The sequence below is a fragment of the Aethalodelphis obliquidens genome, unplaced genomic scaffold (assembly GCF_003676395.1).
Source record: "Aethalodelphis obliquidens isolate GAN/ISIS:26980383/991018 unplaced genomic scaffold, ASM367639v1 scaffold3, whole genome shotgun sequence".
Classification (NCBI taxonomy): domain Eukaryota; kingdom Metazoa; phylum Chordata; class Mammalia; order Artiodactyla; family Delphinidae; genus Aethalodelphis; species Aethalodelphis obliquidens.
Genome location: NW_020837947.1, coordinates 36263907 through 36289300, shown reverse-complemented (window position 1 = coordinate 36289300; position 25394 = coordinate 36263907). Strand labels below are relative to the sequence as shown.

General features: G+C 37.4%; 1 protein-coding gene across 2 annotated transcripts in view; it reads left to right on the top strand.

Moving 5' to 3' along the window:
- The window catches only part of RNF217 (ring finger protein 217), a 130820-nt gene extending 105982 nt beyond the window's left edge, over nucleotides 1-24838 (top strand). Inside the window, exons 4-6 of one of the 2 annotated variants that reach the window (XM_027087216.1) lie at nucleotides 15236-15437; nucleotides 20343-20414; nucleotides 21808-24838. In XM_027087216.1, the coding sequence (XP_026943017.1) occupies nucleotides 15236-15437; nucleotides 20343-20414; nucleotides 21808-21881 (348 nt within the window). In that variant the 3' untranslated portion in view covers nucleotides 21882-24838. The remainder of the gene's footprint in view (nucleotides 1-15235; nucleotides 15438-20342; nucleotides 20415-21807) is intronic. The other variant, XM_027087226.1, reaches the window with a different exon arrangement.
- Nucleotides 24839-25394: the final 556 nt, after the last annotated feature.

The window sequence follows — 25394 nt, the reverse complement described above, 5'->3', positions numbered from 1 at the left end:
AAAATCATGGAGATGGAGTTTTCTTGTTGTTGGGCTAGGGAGCCTTGGAATGGTTATGAGTTTGGTTTTGCTTATTTGACTTTGAAATGGCTGTAAGGCATACAGGTGCATATGACCCCCAATCAGTTGCTACATGACTCTGCAGCTCAGGAGCCAGGTCTGCAGTGGAAATTAGGAAATGAGATCCAGTGGAGGGAAGTTGAAGCCATTTGAGTATGGAAGAGATCACCCAAAGAGTATGTGCAAAGTGGTGATTCATGGATGGGATTAAGAGGTAAGTGAAGAAACGAAATTGAGTTATTTGTAGTGAGGTGGACAGACCTAGAGTCTGTCATACAGAGTGAAGTAAGTCAGAGAGAGAAAAACAAATACCGTATGCTAACACATATATATGGAATAAAAAAAAATGCTTCTGAAGAACCTAGGGGCAGGACAAGAATAAGGACGCAGACGTAGAGAATGGACTTGAGGACACGGGGAGGGGGAAGGGTAAGTGGGATGAAGTGAGAGAGTGGCGTGGACATATATACACTACCAAATGTAAAATAGGTAGCTAGTGGGAAGCAGCCGCATAGCACAGGGAGATCAGCTCGGTGCTTTCTGACCACCTAGAGGGGTGGGATAGGGAGGGTGAGAGGGAGGGAGATGCAAGGGGGAGGGGATATGGGAATATATGTATATGTATAACTGATTCACTTTGTTATAAAGCAGAAACTAACCATTGTAAAGCAATTATACTCTAATAAAGATGTTAAAAAAAAAAAAGATAAGTGAAGAAATAGGAACCTAAGAGAGGTAAGAGGAGCCCCTGGAAAAAAGGTGTCACTGAAGCAAGAGTATATCGAAGGTCAGAGGGAAGTAGTGGTCAACTGATTAAATGACACTGAGAGATACAATAAGATAAGAATTAAAAACACGTTCATTGGATTTGGCAATTAGAGGGTCATGGATAATACTCATTTGTTCTTTTAATATTTATTGAGAACATGCTATGTGACAGGATCAGTGCAACTCCCTTTAATAAAATAACAAACAAGATGTACATGATCTGGGCCCTTTCAGATCTTATCAACTGGGAGAGGGTTTGAGCAGAGACATATAATTAAAGAGTTTGAAAATAGAGAGTGAGAAATACTCACTCAAGCAAGTACAGCTTGCTTCTCATTTCATGGATACAGTGCCTTGAATATGCTGTGCTGGGAATGGTCTCCCTACCTCCAAGTCTTCTTAACGGGTGAACTTAACTTACTCTTCATTTCTCAGATCAATTGACACTTCCTTAGAGGAGCCTCTTCTGACCCTTAGACCAGATCAAGCTTCTTAAGTATTCTCTTCATACCTTATCCTTTTCCTTCATAGCTTATGAGTGTCTATTTATTTGCAGAATTGATTATGTCTATCTACAGCTTAGACTAAAATCTCCGTAATGGCAGAAGCCATGTCAGATTTTATCGATGGACAAATAAATATTTATTGAGTGAATGAATGAATGTTTCCCGGAGCAAGACAGTTGATCTGGATGTTGCAGTAACATGGGGTTGTCGGTATATAGCTCAGCAGTAGAACATTTGACTGCAGTAACATGGGGTTGCTGTCAACTGAGGAAGAATTGAGAGGTGAGTAAGAAAAGCAGTGAAAATATTCTTTTAAGAAGCTTGGTTAAAATGGAAGGTGGGAGTAATCATAGGCTAGAAGGTCATGTGGAATTAAAGGAAGGATTTATTAGGATGGGGAGACACCTGAGCTATTAGCTGGCTAAGTCGTGCAGTCACAGAGGGGAAAGGGGAAAGATGAACGGGAAGGAGGGGAAAACTGACATCTGGAGATTTCTGAGCACATGGGGTGTGGGGCTAAGGGAAGTACGGTAAAGAAGAAGGAAGAAAATGAGGGGCTAATTTGTAGTACACTCTACCGTGAGGAATGAGAATCTGACAGTATTCTACACTTCTTCAAAGAATTTGTCATCATAAATCAATCATGAGACTGAAATATGTACGAAATTTCCTATAACTATGAAAACCAGGACATTGGAGGACAATTAGAGTATTGGCTTTAAAAAGCTAACATAGCAGGAGACACCAAATGATTTTGAAATCATCTTATATATTTTTTGCAATATAGTTTACCATAATAGAGGCCACTATGTTTGACATGAAGATGAGGATTCATTCTGCTTATCTATCCCTTCCCTTTCTTCTCCTTCTAATTTTTGATAATTATTATTTTAGCTCTTCTTTTGATTATCTTTTACCTTTAAATAATACACTCTAATCTTGGTTCAATAGTCTAACAATTTTAGGTGATATATGAGGATCTAGCCCTCCTACAACTCTTTCTACTTCTCTATTTCCCATTTTCTGTAAGCTGTAACTTTGTTTTCATATTGTCAAATTTAATAACATTCACATTCTATTCTAATATAATATTTAATACTTCTGTTATTTCTAAAGGATAATTCTAAAATGGGAAAACCAATTGGGTATTTACATAATCAAGAACATATAATTATGGAGCAAAGATTACACTTCCTTTTCCATGAGATCACAACTTCTAGGAAAAATGCCTTTTGCATCTTTGCTCACTGTCAATTACTTAATCATGCTGTAGTTTGTTACGCCTCATATTTGGAACTTACATGCCTTTCATTTTGTTTTGTTTTTCCTGAAAGTCCTTACTGTTTTTCTTTCTTCCTTATTGGGAATAGAAATACCACTTTATTTCTCATGTTATTTAATATTTAGCTCCTCAGGAATTTTATTGCTTGGTGTATATTCCATTGTTATTTTTTTGAAGATGTTCTTGAAACCAGCTGACTTCCTGTTCTAAATTGGACTGATTGCTTTTCAGCTCTTTTGCTGAGATTTCTTAACAACTTTTTTGGTATGTGGTAACACTGTCTTTTCTTGACTTGTGCATTCACTTAATGAAGTGGTTCCTTAAGTCATGGCACCAGAAAAGGAACAGAGGAGTCTTAGCATCTCTGGAATTGTTTCATTTTTACCCCCGTATATTAATTATTTTGTAATTGGACAACAATTCTAGGTTCATATTTTTAATGAGGTCTTTGAGGGCTTTGTGTAGATGTTTGCTTTTTAAAAATCCCTGTGTTGAAGAGCCTAGGGGCAAGACAGGAATAAAGACAAAGACATAGAGAATCAGACTTGAGGACATGGGGAGGGGGAAGGGTAAGCTGGGACGAAGTGAGAGAGTGGCATGGACATATATACACTACCAAACGTAAAATAGATAGCTAGTGGGAAGCAGCTGCATAGCACAGGGAGATCAGCTCGGTGCTTTGTGATCACCTAGAGGTGTGGGATAGCGAGGGTGAGAGGGAGATGCAAGAGGGAGGGATATGGAGATATATGTATACGTATAGATGATTCACTTTGTTATACAGCAGAAACTAACACACATTGTAAAGTAATTATACTGCAATAAAGGTGTTAAAAAAAATCCCTGTGTTATGGAAAATTTGTATAGTGAGATAAGTAAGGAACTGAGAGTTACTCATGGGATTTTTTAAAACTTTCCTCATAATTATTGCTTCTAATTAATTCCCCCCATATCAAAGCCATTGAGGCGAATACATATATTAAAATAATTTTATACATAAATTATTTGTTGGGAACAATAATACATAACAGTTAATTTACTTATCATTTCCTGCTTAAAGAATAAAATAAGCCTTCAATTCTTGGTGAAAGTGGAGATAAATACTTGTGGGCAGATGTGTACTGATTTAGTTATAAAATAGGTTGGATATGTAGCAGTTCATTTATTGTTATTCTTCCACGTTATAATTAAGTAGAATCTGTATGAAAATAGAAAGCTGAATTCTAGTTTTATTTTTTTTGTTTTATTTTCTTTTTTACATCTTTATTGGAGTATAATTGCTTTACAATGGTGTGTTAGTTTCTGCTTTATAACGAAGTGAATCAGTTACATATATACATATGTTCCCATATCTCTTCCCTCTTGTGTCTCCCTCCCTCCCACCCTCCCTATCCCACACCTCTAGGTGGTCACAAAGCACCGAGCTGATCTCCCTGTGCTATGCAGCTGCTTCCCACTAGCTATCTATTTTACGTTTGGTAGTGTATATACGTCCATGCCACTCTCTCGCTTTCTCACAGCTTACCCTTCCCCCTCCCCATATCCTCAAGTCCATTCTCTAGTAGGTCTGTGTCTTTATTCCTGTCTTACCCCTAGGTTCTTCATGACATTTTTTTTTCCTTAAATTCCATATATATGTGTTAGCATATGGTATTTCTCTTTCACTTTCTGACTTACTTCACTCTGCATGACAGACTCTAGGTCCATCTACCTCATTACAAATAGCTCAATTTCGTTTCTTTTTATGGCTGAGTAATATTCCATTGTATATATGTGCCACATCTTCTTTATCCATTCATCTGATGCTGGACACTTAGGTTGTTTCCATCTCCGTGCTATTGAAAATAGAGCTGCAATGAACATTTTGGTATATGACTCTTTTTAAATTATGTTTTTCTCAGGGTATATGCCCAGTAGTGGGATTGCTGGGTCATATGGTAGTTCTATATGTACTTTTTAAGGAACCTCCATACTGTTCTCCATAGTGCCTGTACCAATTCACATTTCTACCAGCAGTGCAAGAGGGTTCTTTTTCTCCACACCCTCTCCAGCATTTTTGTTTCTAGATTTTTTGATGATGGCAATTCTGATTGGTGTGAGATGATATCTCATCGTAGTTTTGATTTGCATTTCTCTAATGATTAATGATGTTGAGCATTCTTTCATGTGTTTGTTGGCAGTCCGTATATCTTTTTTGGAGAACTGTCTATTTAGGTCTTCTGCCCATTTTTGGATTGGGTTGTTTGTTTTTTTGTTATTGAGCTGCATGAGCTGCTTATGAATTTTGGAGATTAATCCTTTGTCAGTTGCTTCATTTGCAAATATTTTCTCCCATTCTGAGGGTTGCTTTTGGTCTTGTTTATGGTTTCCTTTGCTGTGCAAAAGCTTTGAAGTTTCATTAGGTCCCATTTGTTTATTTTTGTTTTTATTTCCATTTCTCTAGGACGTGTGTCAAAAAGGATCTTGCTGTGACATATGTCATAGAGTATTCTGCCTATGTTTCCCTCTAAGAGGTTGATAGTTTCTGGCCTTACATTTAGGTCTTTAATCCATTTTGAGATTATTTTTGTGTATAGTGTTACGGAGTGATCTAATCTCATAATTTTACATGTACCTGTCCAGCTTTCCCAGCACCACTTATTGAAGAGGCTGTCCTTTCTCCACTGTACATTCCTGCCTCCTTTATCAAAGATAAGGTGACCATATGTGTGTGGGTTTATTTCTGGGCTTTCTATCCTGTTCCATTGATCTATCTTTCTGTTTTTGTGCCAGTACCATACTGTCTTGATTACTGTAGCTTTGTAGTATAGTCTGAAGTCAGGGAACCTGATTCCTCCAGCTCCGTTTTTCGTTCTCAAGATTGCTTTGGCTATTCGGGGTCTTTTGTGTTTCCATACAAATTGTGAAATTTTTTGTTCTAGTTCTGTGAAAAATGCCAGTGGTAGTTTGATAGGGATTGCATTGAATCTGTAGATTGCTTTGGGTAGTAGAGTCATTTTCACAACGTTGATTCTTCCAATCCAAGAACATGGTATAACTCTCCATCTATTTGTATCATCTTTAATTTCTTTCATCAGTGTCTTACAGTTTTCTGCATACAGGTCTTTTGTCTCCTTAGGTAGGTTTATTCCTAGATATTTTATTCTTTTTGTTGCAGTGGTAAATGGGAGTGTTTTCTTGATTTCACTTTCAGATTTTTCATCATTAGTGTATAGGAATGCCAGAGATTTCTGTGCATTAATTTTCTATCCTGCTACTTTACCAAATTCATTGATTAGCTCTAGTAGTTTTCTGGAAGCCTCTTTAGAGTCCTCTATGTATAGTATCATGTCATCTGCAAACAGTGACAGCTTTACTTCTTCTTTTCCGATTTGGATTCCTTTTATTTCCTTTTCTTCTCTGATTGCTGTGGCTAAAACTTCCAAAACTATGTTGAATAAGAGTGGTGAGAGTGGGCAACCTTGTCTTGTTCCTGATCTTAGTGGAAATGCTTTCAGTTTTTCACCATTGAGGACTATATTGGCTGTGGGTTTGTCATATATGGCCTTTATTATGTTGAGGAAAGTTCCCTCTTTGCCTACTTTCTGCAGGGTTTTTATCATAAATGGGTGTTGAATTTTGTCGAAAGCTTTCTCTGCATCTATTGAGATGATCATATGGTTTTTCTCCTTCAATTTGTTAATATGGTGTATCACGTTGATTGATTTGCCTATATTGAAGAATCCTTGCATTCCTGGAATAATCCCCACTTGATCATGGTGTATGATCCTTTTAATGTGCTGTTGGATTCTGTTTGCTAGTATTTTGTTGAGGATTTTTGCATCTATGTTCATCAGTGATATTGGCCTGCAGTTTTCTTTCTTTGTGACATCTTTTTCTGGTTTTGGTATCAGGGTGATGGTGGCCTCATAGAATGAGTTTGGGAGCGTTCCTCCCTCTGCTGTATTTTGGAAGAGTTTGAGAAGGATAGGTGTTAGCTCTTCTCTAATTCGCCTGTGAAGCCATCTGGTCCTGGGCTTTTGTTTGTTGGAAGATTTTTAATCACAGTTTCAATTTCAGTGCTTGTGATTGGTCTGTTCATATTTTCTATTTCTTCCTGATTCAGTCTTGGCAGGTTGTGCATTTCTAAGAATTTGTCTATTTCTTCCAGGTTGTCCATATTATTGGCATAGAGTTGCTTGTAGTAATCTCTCATGATCTTTTGTATTTCTGCAGTGTCAGTTGTTACTTCTCCTTTTTCATTTCTAATTCTATTGATTTGAGTCTTCTCCCTTTTCTTCTTGATGAGTCTGGCTAATGGTTTATCAATTTTGTTTATCTTCTCAAAGAACCAGCTTTTAGTTTTATTGATCTTTGCTATTGTTTCCTTCATTTCTTTTTCATTTATTTCTGATCTGATTTTTATGATTTCTTTCCTTCTGCTAACTTTGGGGGTTTTTTGTTCTTCTTTCTCTAATTGCTTTAGGTGCAAGGTTAGGTTGTTTATTCAAGATGTTTCCTGTTTCTTAAGGTAGGATTGTATTGCTATAAACTTCCCTCTTAGAACTGTTTTTGCCACATCCCATAGGTTTTGGGTCGTCGTGTCTCCATTGTCATTTGTTTCTAGGTATTTTTTGATTTCCTCGTTGATTTCTTCAGTGATCACTTCATTATTAAGTAGTGTATTGTTTAGCCTCCATGTGTTTGTATTTTTTACAGATCTTTTCCTGTAATTGATATCTAGTCTCATAGCATTGTGGTCGGAAAAGATACCTGATACAACTTCAATTTTCTTAAATTTACCAAGGCTTGATTTGTGACCAAAGATATGATCTATCCTGGAGAATGTTCCATGAGCACTTGAGAAAAATGTGTATTCTGTTGTTTTTGCATGGAATGTCCTATAAATATCAATTAAGTCCATCTTGTTTAATGTATCATTTAAAGCTTGTGTTTCCTTATTTATTTTCCTTTTGGATGATCTGTCCATTGCTGAAACTGGGGTGTTAAAGTCCCCTACTATAAATGTGTTACTGTTGATTTCCCCTTTTATGGCTGTTAGTATTTGCCTTATGTATTGAGGTGCTCCTATGTTGGGTGCATAAATATTTACAATTGTTATATCTTCTTCTTGGATTGGTCCCTTGATCATTATGTAGTGTCCTTCTTTGTCCCTTCTAATAGTCTTTATTTTAAAATCTATTTTGTCTGATATGAGAATTGCTACTCCAGCTTTCTTTTGGTTTCCATTTGCATGGAATATCTTTTTCCATCCCCTTACTTTCAGTCTGTATGTGTCTCTAGGTCTGCAGGTGGTCTCTTGTAGACAGCATATATATGGGTCTTGTTTTTGTATCCATTCAGCCAATCTGTGTCTTTTGGTGGGAGCATTTAGTCCATTTACATTTAAGGTAATTATCGATATGTATGTTCCTATTCCCATTTTCTTAATTGTTTGGGGTTCATTATTGTAGGTCTTTCCTTCTCGTGTTTCTTGCCTAGAGAAGTTCCTTTAGCAGTTGCTGTAAAGCTGGTTTGGTGGTGCTGAACTCTCTCAGCTTTTGCTTGTCTGTAAAGGTTTTAATTTCCCCATCAAATCTGAATGAGATCCTTGCTGGGTAGAGTAATCTTGGTTGCATGTTTTTCTCCTTCATCACTTTAAATATGTCCTGCCAGTCCCTTCTGGCTTGCAGAGTTTCTGCTGAAAGATCAGCTGTTAACCTTATGGGGATTCCCTTGCGTGTTATTTGTTGTTTTTCCCTTGCTGCTTTTAATATGCTTTCTTTGTATTTAATTTTTGACAGTTTGATTAATATGTGTCTTGGCGTATTTCTCCTTGGATTTATCCTGTATGGGATTCTGTGTGCTTCCTGGACTTGATTAACTATTTCTGTTCCCATATTAGAGAAGTTTTCAACTATAATCTCTTCAAATATTTTCTCAGTCCCTTTCTTTTTCTCTTCTTCTTCTGGAACCCCTATAATTCGAATGTTGGTGCGTTTAATGTTGCCCCAGGGGTCTCTGAGACTGTCCTCAGTTCTCTTCATTCTTTTCTTTATTCTGCTCTGCAGTAGTTATTTTATCTTCCAGGTCACTTATCCGTTCTGCTGCCTTAGTCATTCTGCTATTGATCCCATCTAGTGTATTTTTAATTTCATTTATTGTGTTGTTCATTGTTGCTTGTTTCATCCTTAGTTCTTCTAGGTCCTTGTTAAATGTTTCTTGCATTTTGTCTATTCTATTTCCAAGATTTTGGATCATCTTTTCTATCATTATTCTGAATTCTCTTTCAGGTAGACTGCCTATTTCCTCTTCATTTGTTAGGTCTGATGGGTTTTTATCTTGCTCCTTCATTTGCTGTGTGTTTTTCTGTCTTCTCATTTTGCTTACCTTACTGTGTTTGGGGTTTCCTTTTTGTAGGCTGCAGGTTCGTAGTTCCTGTTTTTGGTGTCTGTTCCCAGTGGCTAAGGTTGGTTCAGTGGGTTGTGTAGGCTTCCTGGTGGAGGGGACTAGTGCCTGTGTTCTTGTGGATGAGGCTGGATCTTGTCTTTCTGGTGGGCAGGTCCACATCTTGTGGTGTGTTTTGGGGTGTCTGTGGACTTATTATGATTTTAGGCAGCCTCTCTGCTAATGGGTTCCTGTCTTGCTAGTTGTTTGGCATAGGATGTCCAGCACTGTAGCTTGCTGGTCGTTGAGTGAAGCTGGGTGCTGGTGTTGATATGGAGATCTCTGGGAGATTTTCGCCGTTTGATATTATGTGGAGCTTGGAGGTCTCTTGTGGACCAGTGTCCTGAAGTTGGCTCCCCCACCTCAGAGGCACAGCACTGACTCCTGGCTGCAGCACCAAGAGGCTTTCATCCACACGGTCAGAATAAAAGGGAGAAAAAGTAGAAAGAAAGAAAGAAGGAAAGAAAGAGAGAGAGAGAGAGAGAAAGGAGGGAGGGAGGGAGGAGGGAAGGAAGGAAGGAAAGAAAGAAAGAAAAGAAAGAAAGAAAGATAGAAAGGAGATAAAATAAATAAAGTAAGAAAATAAAATAAAGTTATTATATAAAAAATAATTATTAAGAAAAAAATTTTTTAATAAAAGAAGAAAAAGGAAAAAAAATGGACGGATAGAACCCTAGGACAAATGGTGGAAGCAAAGCTATACAGACAAAATCTCACACAGAAGCATACACATACACACTCACAAAAAGAGGAAAAGGTGAAAAAATCATAAATCTTGCTGTCAAAGTCCACCTCCTTAATTTGGGATGATTCGTTGTCTATTCATGTATTCCACAGATGCAGGGTACATCAAGTTGATTGTGGAGCTTTAATCCTCTGCTCCTGAGGCTGCTGGGAGAGATTTCCCTTTCTTCTCTTTATTCTCAGAGCTCCCAGGGGCTCAGCTTTGGATTTGGCCCCGCCTCTGCGTGTAGGTCGCCGGAAGGCGTCTGTTCTTCGCTCAGACAGGATGGGGTTAAAGGAGCCGCTGATTCGGGGGCTCTAGCTCACTCAGGCCGGGGGGAGGGAGAGGCACAGAGCGCGGGGCGAGCCTGCGGTGGCAGAGGCCGACTGACGTTGCACCAGCCTGAGGCGTGCCGTGCGTTCTCCCAGGGGAGTTGTCCCTGGATCCCGGGACCCTGGCAGTGGCGAGCTGCACAGGCTCCCCGGAAGCGGGGTGTGGAGAGTGACCTGTGCTCGCACACAGGCTTCTTGGTGGCGGCAGCAGCAGCCTTAGTGTCTCATGCCTGTCTGTGGGGTCTGCGCTGTTAGCCGCGGCTCACGCCCATCTCTGGAGCTCCTTTAAGCAGCGCTCTTAATCCCCTCTTGTCACGCACCAGGAAACAAAGAGGCAAGAAAACGTCTCTTGCCTCTTTGGCAGCCAGACTTTTCCCCGGACTCCCTCCCGGCCAGCCATGCTGCACTAACCCCCTCTGTAGGCTGTGTTCACGCCGCCAACCCCAGTCCTCTCCCTGCGCTCTGACCGAAGCCGGAGCCTCAGCTCCCAGCCCCGCCCGCCCCGGCGGGTGAGCAGAAGAGCCTCTCGGGCTGGTGAGTGCTGCTCGGCACTGATCCTCTGTGCGGGAATCTCCCTTCTTTGCCCTCCGCACCTCTGTTGCTGCGCTCTCCTCCACGGTTCCGAAGCTTCCCCCCTCCGCCACCCGCAGTCTCCGCCTGCCAAGGGGCTTCCTAGTGTGTGGAAACCTTTCCTCCTTCACAGCTCCCTCCCACTGGTGCAGGTCCCGTCCCTATTCTTTTGTCTCTGTTTATTCTTTTTTCTTTTGCCCTACCTAGGTACGTGGGGGGTTTCTTGCCTTTTGGGAGGTCTGAGGTGTTCTGCCAGCATTCAGTAGGTGTTCTGTAGGAGTTGTTCCACATGTAGATGTATTTCTGGTGTATCTGTGGGGAGGAAGGTGATCTTCGCGTCTTACTCTTCCGCCATCTTCCCCCTAAATGGTCTAGTTCTATTTTTTAAGATAATTTGTGGGCATTTTATTAAACTAAATGTAAACAACTTGAAGAGGGCAGATACATATATTGATTACTCTCTTATTACAGGTGTTGATATGTATTATAAAGAATATCATAGGCCCAAAAATGATCCGTGCTGTCATTTCTGTCTACTACTATGTGGACTTAATATCATCTCATATTAAAGAGATATCTGGCATATCCTGAACATTTTATCTCATGGCTTGTAAATGTAGAGCTATGTAAGCGACATTTGGTGCTTAAATATTCAACTCCTTACATATCAGCCATCCCTATTTGGTGTAGATGGAGAGAAGAAACCCTGTTAGTGATAACAAATCAAATGATGTTTGTGGCTTATGGGTAGTCAGTTTAATGGGTTAGAGATATCTCATTTGTCTTACTCTGTCTCCATCCCTTAAGTAAGAACAGAATTTTGTTGTTGTTGTTGTGGCACGCAGGCCTCTCACTGTTGTGGCCTCTCCCGTTGCGGAGCACAGGCTCCGGACGCGCAGGCTCAGCAGCCATGGCTCACGGGCCCAGCTGCTCCGCGGCATGTGGGATCTTCCCGGACCGGGGCACGAACCCATGTCCCCTGCATCGGCAGGCGGACTCTCAACCACTGTGCCACCAGGGAAGCCCAAGAACAGAATTTTGATGCTGAATTACAGCCACTTGGGTGATTGGTATGTTTTTTTAGCAGAGCTAATCTGATGAATGTTTTGAAGCTATAATTAAAAAAACTTCTAAAGCTTCACTGAGAAATAAAATGGACTTTACATAAATGTAATTTAAACCTACTTTTTAAGGCTCTATGTTTTAAAAACAAAAATGGCATTGTCAAAGTGTGACCTTTAAAGATATATTCAGGGAAGTCGTTTATCATATGAAATTTATTAGCCTCTGGGTGTTAGGAGTTCAAAATTACAACTTGCTTCTTAGCAAATGTGAAAAGTAATGTCTTCTGTTACAAGTTAACTTGCATTATGTCAGTTCATTTCTCTTTTAGCATGAAGTTATAAAATATTCATACATAATCAATATATATTTGCAATAGTATTAAAGGAAGCACTGTGTACTTGATAGTTGGAAATTATGAAACCATTTTCATGATTAAATCATCGCCATTATGTGAGTAAAATATTCAAATTAATCTATAGAACTATATAATCCTGCAACTTACAAGGTTCCTGTAGAGTATTGTCAGAACTTAGAATTTATCACTTCTTGTGCAGAAATACTTTTGGACTAACAGTATTTTAGTTGCCTGCCGTGTTTCAAATATTATTTTAGAAATGAGGAAAGACTGTTAAAAGAGGCTAAAAATTGCAGTCTTCACTATTTAAATGAAATAATAAGTATACCATGTAAAGATTTTAGAACACAATGAAACAATATTACAAGCAGATATAAAAATGACAGTAAAAATGATATGTGAAATTTTGAGGCAAATGAACTGTCAGTGACAGGTTTAACTTATTAGAGCAAGTTTCTTGTCAGAAAAATTTTTGACATTATTTTAAAGGAAGAATGTGAACTGGCCCAGAGAGCGGCTAAAACAAGCAGAAAGACTCGAACATGTCTCGTACAGAAGGGCAGACATGACTACTCTGTCAGTTAGCAAAGAATACAATTGACCCTCTGGTTTTATCTTAAAGTTTATAATAAGAGGCTGCTTAGCATAATAAAGAAACAGACAAGAATCAAAATACTTTCTCCATTCATTCAAGCAGATTACTTTTCTGAGCTCTGGTTATGAATAAGCATGCCAGTCTCATGGTGTGGTCATGAGGCTTAAAGGCGCTAAGCTAGGTACAGTGCTTGGCATTTAGTAGGCTCTAAACAAATATTAGTCCTTTTCCCTTTACAGGTCACATACAACACTATGCTATGTGGCCAGGAAATCTGTTAAGCTTTAATTACCTCCATATTAAGAGCAATTACAGTATACAGTCAAAAAGTTGAGCATATGATTGAGTAGCCTTTATTTTGGGTGCTCAGCTGCTGTCTCTGAACACGTTTTCTCCTAGTGCTCAGGTAGTTTAAAGGATGAGAAATAGTTCAAAGTTTCAGTAGGGCCTTAGCCTACCTCATTCCTTAATGCCATCTGCTGTGCTAAATGGATGTGGTCATAGGAATTGTTCTTCAGAATCATTCATAGAAACAAGTGCAGTGGGGAGACTAAGGGAGAAATTACCAGGAAGCTAAAGAACTCAAGCTGCAGAGACCTTCACCTGCTCAGATCTCCTTAGGCCTTGTATCTAATTTGCATTTGTAATTTACATGCTTCTCCTTTAAGAGGGCCCCCCAATTAGATAACCTTCAGGCCCAACAAAACCTGGGTCGACTCTCACTGGACTGTCAGGTAAAAGAATTCAACGTAATTGAAAAAGATGAGGTGGCCAATAGCAGAAAAAACAAATTTTGCTTCTACTGACCAAGTATTGATTGGTAGTTACCCTTGACCACAGATGCTTATATGCCCTTAACCACAAGCTAGCCCTCAACTATCCAGGAAGGTACTCTAGTCTAGCATCAGCCTAAGAATCACCCAATTGAAGAAGTGAGAAAGGAGATCACCTGGCAATCAGGGAGTGTCAGTTGCATTGCCCTGGTATTTAGTTTCTCACATTTTTAGGTAGGTGAAGGGGAAGGGATAGATGGAACCAATATTATACTGATCTGACTCAATATGTGCCCCCAAAATGTTTTAGTCACTGTATGTATATTATCACATTTTTATTCTCATGTAAGTAATATCATCTAAATTGTAGCTTGGGAGATAAGAAGTAACCTCCGTACTTACCTGTAACTTGACAGCAACAACAGAGGGAGGTGCTTAGTTGCACAGGTAGCATTGTATACACAGTCCTGTACAAGCATTTGCAAATGAAATTAGAGCTGGAAACTAAAATGGTACTGCAAATACACTTACACCTGCTATCATTTCCTTCCACAACAGGATTTCTTTTCCTTGACATTTATTTACAAAAATTTTACATAATCTTTTCTTTTAAGGAATCCTCTTCATCTCTTCTTATTCCCCAAGCCACCTCGTTCTTGCTGATCATAGCATCAACAAAACATACCTTCACAGCATTTTTTTAATTTGAATTTTATTAATTTTTTTATACAGCAGGTTCTTATTAGTTATCTATTTTATACATATTAGTGTATATATGTCCATCCCAATCTCCCAATTCATGCGACCACCACCACCAACCACCCCCCCCCGGCTTTCCCCCCTTGGTGTCCATACGTTTGTTCTCTACATCTGTGTCTCTATTTCTGCCTTGCAAACCGGTTCACCTGTACCATTCTTTATAGATTCCACATATATGCATTAATATATGATATTTGTTTTTCTCTTTCTGACTTACTTCACTCTGTATGACAGTCTCTAGGTCCATCCATGTCTCTACAAATGACCCAATTTTTTTCCTTTTTTATGGCTGAGTAATATTCCATTTTGTATATGTACCACAAGTTCTTTATCCATTTGTCTGTCAGTGGGCATTTAGGTTGCTTCCATGACCTGGCTGTTGTAAATAGTGCTGCAATGAACATTGGGGTGCATGTGTCTTTTTGAATTATGGTTTTCTCTGGGTATATGCCCAGGAGTGGGATTGCTGGGTTGTATGGTAGTTCTATTTTTAGTTTTTTAAGGAACCTCCATACTGTTCTCCATAGTGGCTGTATCAATTTACATTCCCACCAACAGTGCAGGAGGGTTCCCTTTTCTCCACACCCTCTCCAGCATTTGTTGTTTGTAGATTTTCTGATGGTGCCCATTCTAACCGGTGTGAGGTGAGACCTCCTTGTAGTTTTGATTTGCATTTCTCACCTTCACAGCATTTTAAATTGCCTCCTAATCATTGAGTTCGATGCATGTCTGGAAAGATAAGTGAGTTTTCTTTGGGATGTGTTTGTTTATATCTGTATTATTCAAAATAAGTCAACAGCTTGAGCACCTGAAATGTTATTGAGCTTTACACATGTTTAAAATGTTTGATACAAAGGTGGCCTGGGAGAGCATGATAATAAGCAAACTTACAGCCTCAGGAATGCTTTGTAAGGCTTTTATTTTGGTGAAACTAGTAACTGTTATTCCATACATTTGCCAGATTCTACTTTATAAAAAATTTAGTAACCTTTTTTTTCCTTCCCTCTTTCGCTGGTACAGATCCACATCCAGAGAACGGAAGGGTGTGACCATATGACTTGTTCACAATGTAACACTAATTTTTGTTATCGATGTGGGGAGAGATACCGCCAGCTCCGTTTCTTTGGAGACCACACATCAAACCTCAGTATATTTGGATGCAAATACCGCTACCTCCCAGAGAGACCTCATCTAAGGAGACTAGTGCGAGGGTCAGTCTGTGGTGAGTGTCTGACGTGACTTATACAATCTTCCCCAGGAAGGAAGCAGTGATGATGATAGAACTTAGGAATGTAATAGAATAGCCATGACGCATCTCAGCACCTGCCAGGTATTCTAGTAGAGCCTTTAGCTCAAAATAGGAGGAAGAATGTTTTCTCTCCCTTTGAGTTTAAAATAAAAAACTTGTTTGTTAGCAGGGCACTGCTTACATGAGCAAGCAGATTTTGTTCAAAAAACAAATAATTTATTACACTGCAGAAATATGAAGTCATTAGTCTTCTGTAAGCCACTTACCTATTGTAAGCCACTTGATGAAAGGGGACAATGTCACATTTCTTTTGTAGTGACAGTACCTAGCAGTGGGTCTTAGGCATATCCTCTATTCATCCATGGAAGACAAACAGTGCAATTTTAAAAATCCCTATGTTTCAGAGTCTTGTAATGGAGTTCCATTGTACCTATATAGTTGATAAGCCATTGTATATATTTGTATGTATTTTCTCTTGTATTAGTAGTTAATATTAATAGCTAACAGTTAATTAAATGAGCATCAAATGCCCTCATTGCATACAAACCCAAGTTTAAATATCCAAGTGCAATGCTTTTATGGATTGAATTTTTTACCCCTTTCTTCGTCCTCAACAACACACAGTCTCATATACAAATATGCAAAGATAAACACGGATTCCTGCTCTGGCCTAGTGTCACCACCTCTGAGTGATGCAGTGTTCTTCTGGCCTAGTAGTTCTTCCAATGGCTCCCTACTCCTCTGGAATATACCTACTGTGAGATTTCTTTCTTTTTCATCATGCAGAACTCCATTATTTCTTTCTCTGGCAGTCTTTCTCATGTATACACAATACTTTTTAACATTGTCTACGTTTCTTGCTTTCTACTTACTTGTGCCTGGTTACTTTGTGAGCCTATCTTTATATCACTCTTTAGCCCTCCATCACTTCATTACTATTGTAAACCGCTGTCCTCGCTAGAATCATGTCAGGCTAATCAGAACAAAGCTGATGGTAATAATATACTTCTGTCAGGTAAACAATAGAACATATATTTTAAATTTCATTTTATCATGGGGAAACCAGTACCATCATTTTCTAAAATCTTATATGATATCTATAAAAACACCCTTACTGAGCTTTAATTAAACATAATTTCCCACAACCAACAGCATTCAATATAGTCAAGATTGGTTTTAATGATTTTCAGTGCTTTTCTGTTTAGTTGCTTATAACGGTATATATTATATTTATATAACCAATATATACTTACTAGTTAAACAGACTTTAGAGGGATAGCTAGGGAATCTAACCACTATTTATAACAATATTACCATGAGAAAACTAACTGCAAAATTAAGTTTTGAGCTGTAACCTATTTGTAAGTCAGTCTGTACATACAGAAAGCAACCTAAAAACCAAAATCCTTACATTTCCTGCACTGTTAGTCCTTTCCTTTCCTACTTCAATGCCATTTTGTGGCAAAGTGTTTCCTTTCATTTTTGTTTTAAATAATCTTTGATTTGACCATGCTTTTTTTTTTTCCTTTTCGTTTTTCTGTTTAGTCATTCTTAAATAAGGAAAGTCATTTCCTGCCCTATTTGTTCAATAATATTTTGGGTGCATTCTCTTTGAGTCCTTTCACCATTTGCCTAGATGCCACTAGAATTCTCTTTCCAGGTCATAAAATAGAGTCAAGATATTTAACAGACTGTAGAATGGACAGCCCATAAACATTGTCAGCAGGGAAGTGTTTTCTTTGTACAGTCTTCTCTGTTTTTATTTTTAATTTTATGGTCAGCTTTCTATAAATGGTTTTCTTTTGGGCCCATTTTCTTTTCTGTGTATGTGTGTGTACTCGTGTGTGTCAGGATGAACCTGACAAAGGAGGGAGCAGCTGGCCCTATGATAAGCTCTCCCTCCTACACATATTTTTGCACCTCCAGCACAGCCGCCTCGAACTGCTGTTGGACCATCACTCCAAGTATAGCAGGGAAATGTGGACTTTTTTCCTGTGGACAAACAAGGAAAAAATACAATAATTCATGTTACCCATTACATTTTACAAAATCAGACAGAATGATTTTATAAGCAATGTTTTTAAATAAAAAGAGCAATTTAATTTCAAACATCTCATCCCTACAAAAGGTAGGAAAAGGTGTTACTCTGTAAGTCCCAAGGTTACCTTCTCCCTGCCATGGAAGAGAGTAGATGGATGACAGCAAAGCCCTCCTGCCCTCCATCCTTGCATGATGGAACCCAGTTTGCTCCTCAGTTTGGGACCACAGCCTGCAGATGTCCTTGGACAGAGACAGAGAAAGGGCCTGCCCTCCTCTCACAGCTGGAGGTTGGAAAACAAGGATGGTCATGTGACCATCTGCCCAGCCATAGATCAGAGGTTCTGCCTCTAGAGAATAAGGGAGAACAGCGATTTGAGGGTAATTAGCAGCCTCTGACATGCAGGTATCTCCCTGGTAGGGAGTAGGTAGGTTATTCAGTGAATGGTGTTGGGAATAAAAGTGACAGAAAGAATGCTTTGTTCTCATATACTTCCATACAAATATTGAAAATATTACATTAAAACATATAATAGGGGCTTCCCTGGTGGCGCAGTGGTTGAGAGTCCGCCTGCCGATGCAGGGGACACGGGTTCATGCCCCGGTCCGGGAAGATCCCACATGCCGCGGAGCGACTGGGCCCGTGAGCCATGGCCGCTGAGCCTGCGCGTCCGGAGCCTGTGCCCCGCAACGGGAGAGTCCACAACAGTGAGAGGCCCGAGTACCGCAAAAAAAAAAAAAAAAAAAACATATAATAATAAAGAACATACAGGTCCTTAACTGATTTCTAGTTGGCAAATAATTTATATGAACAAAAGCAATGGAGGCCCCCCCCCAAAATAAATATCACATTTTTCAAAAAGAAAAGAAAAAAAAAAAAGAAAAGAAGTCTGGAACCAGAATTGAAGAAATACAGATAGCCAATAAACATGTTTTAAAAGATTCAGTGTTATTAGTAGTCAGAGAAATGTAAAAAATGAAATTTTTTTCTGGATATTGATTAGCAAATATTTTGTCGAGTTAATACTCTATGCTGGACATCCATACTCTATTGAACGAACTGGAAATTTTGTGCAATTCTTTTACAAAGAAATTTGATAATAATGTGAAGGATATTTTAAAACATGATAAAACATCTAGGTTGACAACGGTTTATTTGCAAGTATAATTTTAAATAGCAGAAAAGGGAACAAAAAATAAATACTAAAATATTTAAATAAGCTAGAATATATGGATATAATAGAATACTATTTCAGCTATTGAGAATGGTATTTTAAAAGAATTATTATTGAGCTAGGAATTAGAGAATCTGTGCTTAAATGTCCTCAAGACAGTTTCAAAGGTAGACTTAACGTGTACTGAACATTGATTGCATGATTGTAATAAGTTTATTACTTCCAAAAGAGAAAGAGCACATATCTGGTTATTTGAGTTCTGTGATATTTGAAAATAAAAAAAAAATAGTGCTGTTACTTTGCAGTCATGTTTCATCACTATTATGAAAATATATTGATAATTACTTAAAAAGGAAACATGAATGAGCTCACTGAGCTACGTGTGTAGGAAAAAAACCAGATTCTTTTACAATATGCAAATCAATATAGTATAAACTCAAGTGTAGCTTTAAGAATGTACAAAATGTAATTGTTCAATGTGATTTAGTATTACTTGATTGATTCTGTCATTGGTGAAAAATGTAAGTAAACCCCATGGTTAGACATTGTGTCAATTGAATGGCAGTTTTTTCAAAATTAGATATTAAAAACTGTATTTTTTAATCTATGTTTTTTCTGTGGTTCCAAAGCTCCTTTCTTAAGAATAAAGAAGTTAATATTTTTCTGACAAATTTCCAACAGATGGCTGCATTATGTTTCTGTTTTTTAATGTAATTGGTTATTCCAAATTACTGTCCTTATTTATAGAATGGTGTTGCTAATTTATTTTCAACAGCTAAGGGAGTCTACTGCAAAGTCCCTCCATTCCTTCCTCTTCTCTTGTTGTGTTTGGGTTGTACAGCTATTGCTGTCACATGTCTTAAGATCAAGATTACTATGTAATGACAAGATATTAACTACTAGCCTCTATTTTTGTGCTAGTGCCTTTTAACGCTAGTAGGATTCCAGTTGTGAATTCTGTGCTATAACTAGAGTTTATTGTAATCACTGCTCAGTTATTCATTTAGAAAAAAAAGTGCTGGTTGATGCCATTTGGCATCCTTATAAGTGCTTCCTTTCTAAGTTTGTTAAAATGATTCATTTGAAAAACCTTCAATATATTGTATGTTTATTGGGAATTTTTTCTAACAATGGTATTGAAACATCCCATTTGTAATTCAGTGTATTAGGTGTTCATATAGTTAGTTTATTTTGGACCCAGGAAATAAATAAATCACATTTTCAGATGTGGACTTGGGCACAGCCCTCTGTAGCACCTACTAGCTCTCCATTTTGTGAGCTAATTAGATTTCCTCCTGCCGGCTCAGAATGTCACTCCTTTCTTAATCTTTCAGAATTTAAAAAATTTAAAATGGAAGAGATCTAAAGGAAAAACACAAAGATGAATGGTCCTGGTGGAATAAAGTGAACCAGTAGCTTTGGTATTTTCTTGCTTGTAAAGGATGATTTATGTGATGTATGACACGTGTGCCCAGGACTTGAGTGAAGTTACTGAACTTACATATGTGTATTTGTTCTACACCTGATATATTTCCTTAGAGAAATATTGCCTTAATTTTAAGGACTCCTTAAACAATAACATACATTGTGATATTAAAAAGCATTGCTGAAATTGTTTTTAGTTTTAGTTTAAGACTCTCTAAATGGTTTGCCTTTTGTTTTCCAGCTGGAAAATTATTCATTGCACCTCTAATTCTGGTCTTGGGATTAGCACTAGGGGCCATAGCAGTTGTAATCGGTAAGAAATACTTAATGTATCTGAGATGAGAATTCTCTGAGTGCCACAGAGAGAATATGAGTGTAAATGTAATAGTGAGTCAGTATTAAGTGTAGATGGTACCTGTTCCATGCTTGCTAGAAATAAGCAATCAGCACATGATTTATAGATTCAGAGGAGCGTGTTTCGTACAGGGTGTATTTGTGTGACACTTTCTCAGTCCATGAACACTTTGATTCATGTTTCTTATAAAGCATTATTAGTCCCCTTTTAATACAAAAGTTAATGTAACTAGTATCTTAGCAAAAGATTCCAGTAGACGAGAACCCAGATTTTCCAATTCTGAGTTCAGGTTGGAACATTGAAGAAAAGAGGCTCTGTTACACCTTTGGGTCTTCGGTTAGTTCTAGTAAAAGGGTTCCCTGGGTCAAAAAGATGCTTTTGATGTGGATAGGAACACGTACCCAGCATATACTTGAGCACTAACAAATAGAAAATGTATCAGTGATAAATATAGTTTTATTCATACAAGTATATTAAAATACGTACTTTCGAGCAATGGTTCTCAGACTCTGGAGTGCTTTATAAGAACCTTGAGGGTTGGTTAAAAAACAGGTTCCTGGTTCCTACTCACAGTTTCTGATTCAGTGTAGGGACCTAGTTCTAAAAAGTTAGGTGATGCTGATGCAGGTGGTCCAAGGATCCCACTTTGAGAACCATTGCTGTAGAGGATTTAAAATTAAACACTAGAGCTAAAGGCTGCTTTGATGATTGTTCCACATAGTAGATGGGATTTCTCTTGTTTCCTAAGTAAATTGATTTTTATATGTAAAGTTCTGTTTAGCAAGTAATTTGCATGTGCAGGAGAGATAGAATTATAAGGTAACTAACATTTAAGTTCTTACGGTGAATGAGGCTTTATGAAGTAAATACTATTATTATCTGCATTTTACAGTTGAGGAAATTAAGGCTTTACTAGGACCTCACAAGTGGTAGAACTGGGAATCAAAGCTGACATTTGCTCCACTGCCCATTTTCTTAAGTAACATGCTATATGGCCTGAAACTGAAGCATGAATATCAGTGTGCAAGTGATATGACTAGGGATAATAAAGAAGATTTAAGTTTTGATATTTTGATAAAAAACATTCATATCCAAACTGGTGTCACAGACTTCATTAAAAGGGGGAGAAGGAGCTGAAGAAAAATAATAAAGAATGAAATCTTGAAGAACTAAGTACATTTCATAGCATAGGTATCTTCCCTCTTTTCATTTTCATGTATTACTAAATAATGATTATTTATAAATAGCTTGCAAAATAAAAATTTGAAAATAGAAAATTTTCAAATCTATGATACTAAAAGCCTGTCCTCTTAATTAGCTTTAATCTTTTTTTTTTTTTTTTAATCCCCAGGTTTATTTGTATTTCCTATCTATTGCCTTTGTAAAAAACAGAGAAAACGATCACGGACAGGAATGCACTGGTAAATGCAGATGATTTCATCTGACTACGCTGGTCCGGGTAGGAGCTACACAGAATTATACACCTGTCTGAGGGTCACTTCTTGAAAACTGCCAAGAGGACCCTTTTGCCATCTCTTCTCCTGTGTTCTGTGCAGGCCACAATGCCTCTAGCTCCGGTGCATTCCCGACATGGTATCCTGTCCTTTCCTTATACAGATTGCTGCTTTTACAAAATGGTCACTTTCATAGACTATAAACATCTATATCATAACTCTGATCTTCTTAATGGTTCTTGGAAGAAAGTATTTTAATTAGAACCAGTTATCCTCACAACTGTCTGAGCATGCATCTCCTGAGCATTGCTTGGACCGTCTTTGTACCTGAATCTCCCTCCATGCCCTCTTCTGAGACTTGGTGTGAATAACTGAAGGTCCCACCTGTACCAACAAGCAAGGCCACTTTTCAGAAGATGAAGGCTCACCATATGCACCAATTTTCATCCGTGACCCAAGCAGTATAATTCCTTCATCCTTCAGATGCTATAATTGTTAAAAATCTCAATGCCCAAAAGGGAACTAATGAAACTAAACGAATGAGAAGAATCATAGTTACTGAAGTGTATATGTGTAGGGGTGTGAATGTGTGTGTATATACATATCTGTATTAAAACTAGGTCCAATACCTTGTACTTGTCAAGTTCCATGCCTACACTATTTTTCCACATTTTCATAGACATATTTAAAAATGATTGTTCCTTTGTGGGCATAATTTGGTAATGTACTGAATTAAAGTCAACGTACACAACAGGCTATTTTGATGTTGACCATTTCTATTTCTTTCTCTCTCTCTCTCTCTCTCTCTCTCTCTCTCTCTCTCTCTCTCACACACACACACACACACACACACACACACACACAGAAATTTGTGCAGTGTCACCTCAAGGATTATCAAACTTTATAAACTGATAAAACTAATAGGCTGCTTCTAGGAAATTCTCAAGACCTGAACGTTCTGTCTTCTTTTTCAGATTTCTTATATGTTGGCATACTTGCTTCACTCTATAATTAATTTAAATAAGTGTGCTGTAGAGAGAACTGCTGAGGCCTTTAAACATATCCCTATTCTGCTAATTTTTTAACCAACTTGTGATTACAATAATTATGCTTTAGGTTAAGCATATGATATTGTTTAAAACCCCACCCTCTCACCTCTCCTTTCCCTCTCTCTCTCTCTTTTACTCCTCAAGTTTTTCATAAACACAAATACTGTTTTTGAAGGATTTTTCTTATGTTTATTGCTCAAATGCATAATAATGTGTTGGTATTTTCTTATGGAGGGGTGATTTAAAACAAAACTTTTTGTATTCCTGGGTTTATCTAAAATATAAACTGCTTTTGGAGAAGGAAACAAAAAAAAATGAAAAAAATATTTTCAGGATGTTTTACCAAGCTGAGAAATCTTTAAAAATAAGGAAAGGACAAGTAACTAAACTGTGTTTTTTTTTTGTTTTCATCACGAATGTTCATCAGCAGAAGGGAATTAAAGACCTCTAAGAAGCTTAAAGTTTCCACTTGTCTCCAGATCCTTAACATTAGCTATTGGCGTAGATGTAGCATTTATTCTTCAACAACCTTTTCTGAATTGAAATAGATTATGTGATAAAACATGCATTAACATGGATAGTTTGTCTTGCTGGGCTCCAGAGTATAAGAACATTTATCATTCTTATTTGATCTGGAAAGTCTGTAATAGTGAAGTTTGCTTTCATGGATAACAAGCCAGCACTTCCATCCTTTTCTGAGTAACGCTCAGAAAAGCTATACTTTGGACTAGTCTATTTCCAGTTAGAGGAGGGTGTGCCATTTATGGCCTGGAATAGCATATTTCTAAAGCATAACATGATACAAGAAGAATCTAGTTTCACAAATTCCTCTTTCCATTCATCCAACCATCTATCCATCCAACAAATATTTATTGAGTGCCTATTCTACTTGCTCTAGTATTAAAACTGAGAGAATGGGAATTTCTAGCCCTAAATCCGTGTAATTCTGTTATAAAAGTGCTTAATTTATGTAAATTGCCCTTTCCTAGACTTGGGTGTTAGTTTGACAATGTGTGAATATGATTAATTCTAAATCTAGTGGATGTGTTTATGTATGTGTATGTATATATACTTAGACATATACATAGCTGTATATGAATACATATATACCATCTAGCTAAATAATATACTCTCTGGTCCTGGATAATCTATTTTCTTAGGTTATTGTATCTGTTGTCTTTGGCCTACTCAGGGATTTTTATTCCTTTCTTTGAATAATTTATCTTTTGGAGATATTTTTATATTATTTGGAAATGTTCCAATTTTCCACTTACAGAGCGGCGTTTGTTATCAGTGAAGGCTCTTTCATCAGCACTCACGATAGTGTGCACAGTGCTCACAGGATTTTCATTTTTCTATTGCATAGATTTAAAAAAATTAACATGTGCATTTTTCGCTTTCAAAGTTGGTATATATCAGGCCTTTCCCTGCTAGTGACTTAAAATAGTTATTTGTGAATTTTTTTGCTAAGTATCGTTAAGATCTTAAAAAGGGAGAAGAAAAATAAAAGATCATTTATATGTTAGTGCTAACTTGAAGTAAAACAATCGCACCTTTTGGGGTAAATTCTAAAAACGACTTTAACAAAAGCAGCATGCGTGTAAGATGAATATCTTTTTATCCAAGGCTTGTCATTTTTTGATATGTTTTCATTGTAAATTTAATATATGCTCCTTTTAAAAAAATCAAACTATATTGAATTATAAAATACAACTTCCTCTGCTTTTCCCCACCCCTTATTTTCTAGGGGTAACCACTGTTAATAATTTGGTATGTGTCTTTCCAGATACTATCTATAAATATACAAATAAGTATGCGTGTGTGTGTGTGTATCTGTGTGTGTATTCATTTTGTATAAATAGAATAATAATATGCTTACTGTCCTGTGACTATTTTTCATTTTACTATGAATTGGTAGACATCTTTCCATAAGAGTTTAAATAGATGTACCTCATTCTTTTGTCAATTACTACATATTCCATTGTGGGGCTATACTTTATTTAATCAGTCTCCTATTGAATGAACATCAAGTTTGTTTTCACTTCTCTATTACAAAGCATTAGTGAAGATGCTTTACATATATTTTTGTCACTGTGTGAACATTTTCATAAGTTTTTAAATTCGGTTTTTATATTAGTAATAAAATTTTAATGCACTTTCAATGAATGAGATCATAGAGATAATATACTTAAGGCCCTTTTCTTGGAGAAAGACTTGTGTAAAAGTGCATCATTTTTAAAGAAAAGCATCTTTTGCAGGATAATTCCCCCCCCATGCTTGATTAGCCAAATAAATATCTTGCCAACACTTACAAAAGAAAATTCACCTTATTCCAATAAAAATAAAATGCAATGAGATGTCTATAAGATAATGTGAGAAAGATGCATTGACATTTGGATTGCCTAGTTTTAAAACTTGAGGGATTTACATGAAAT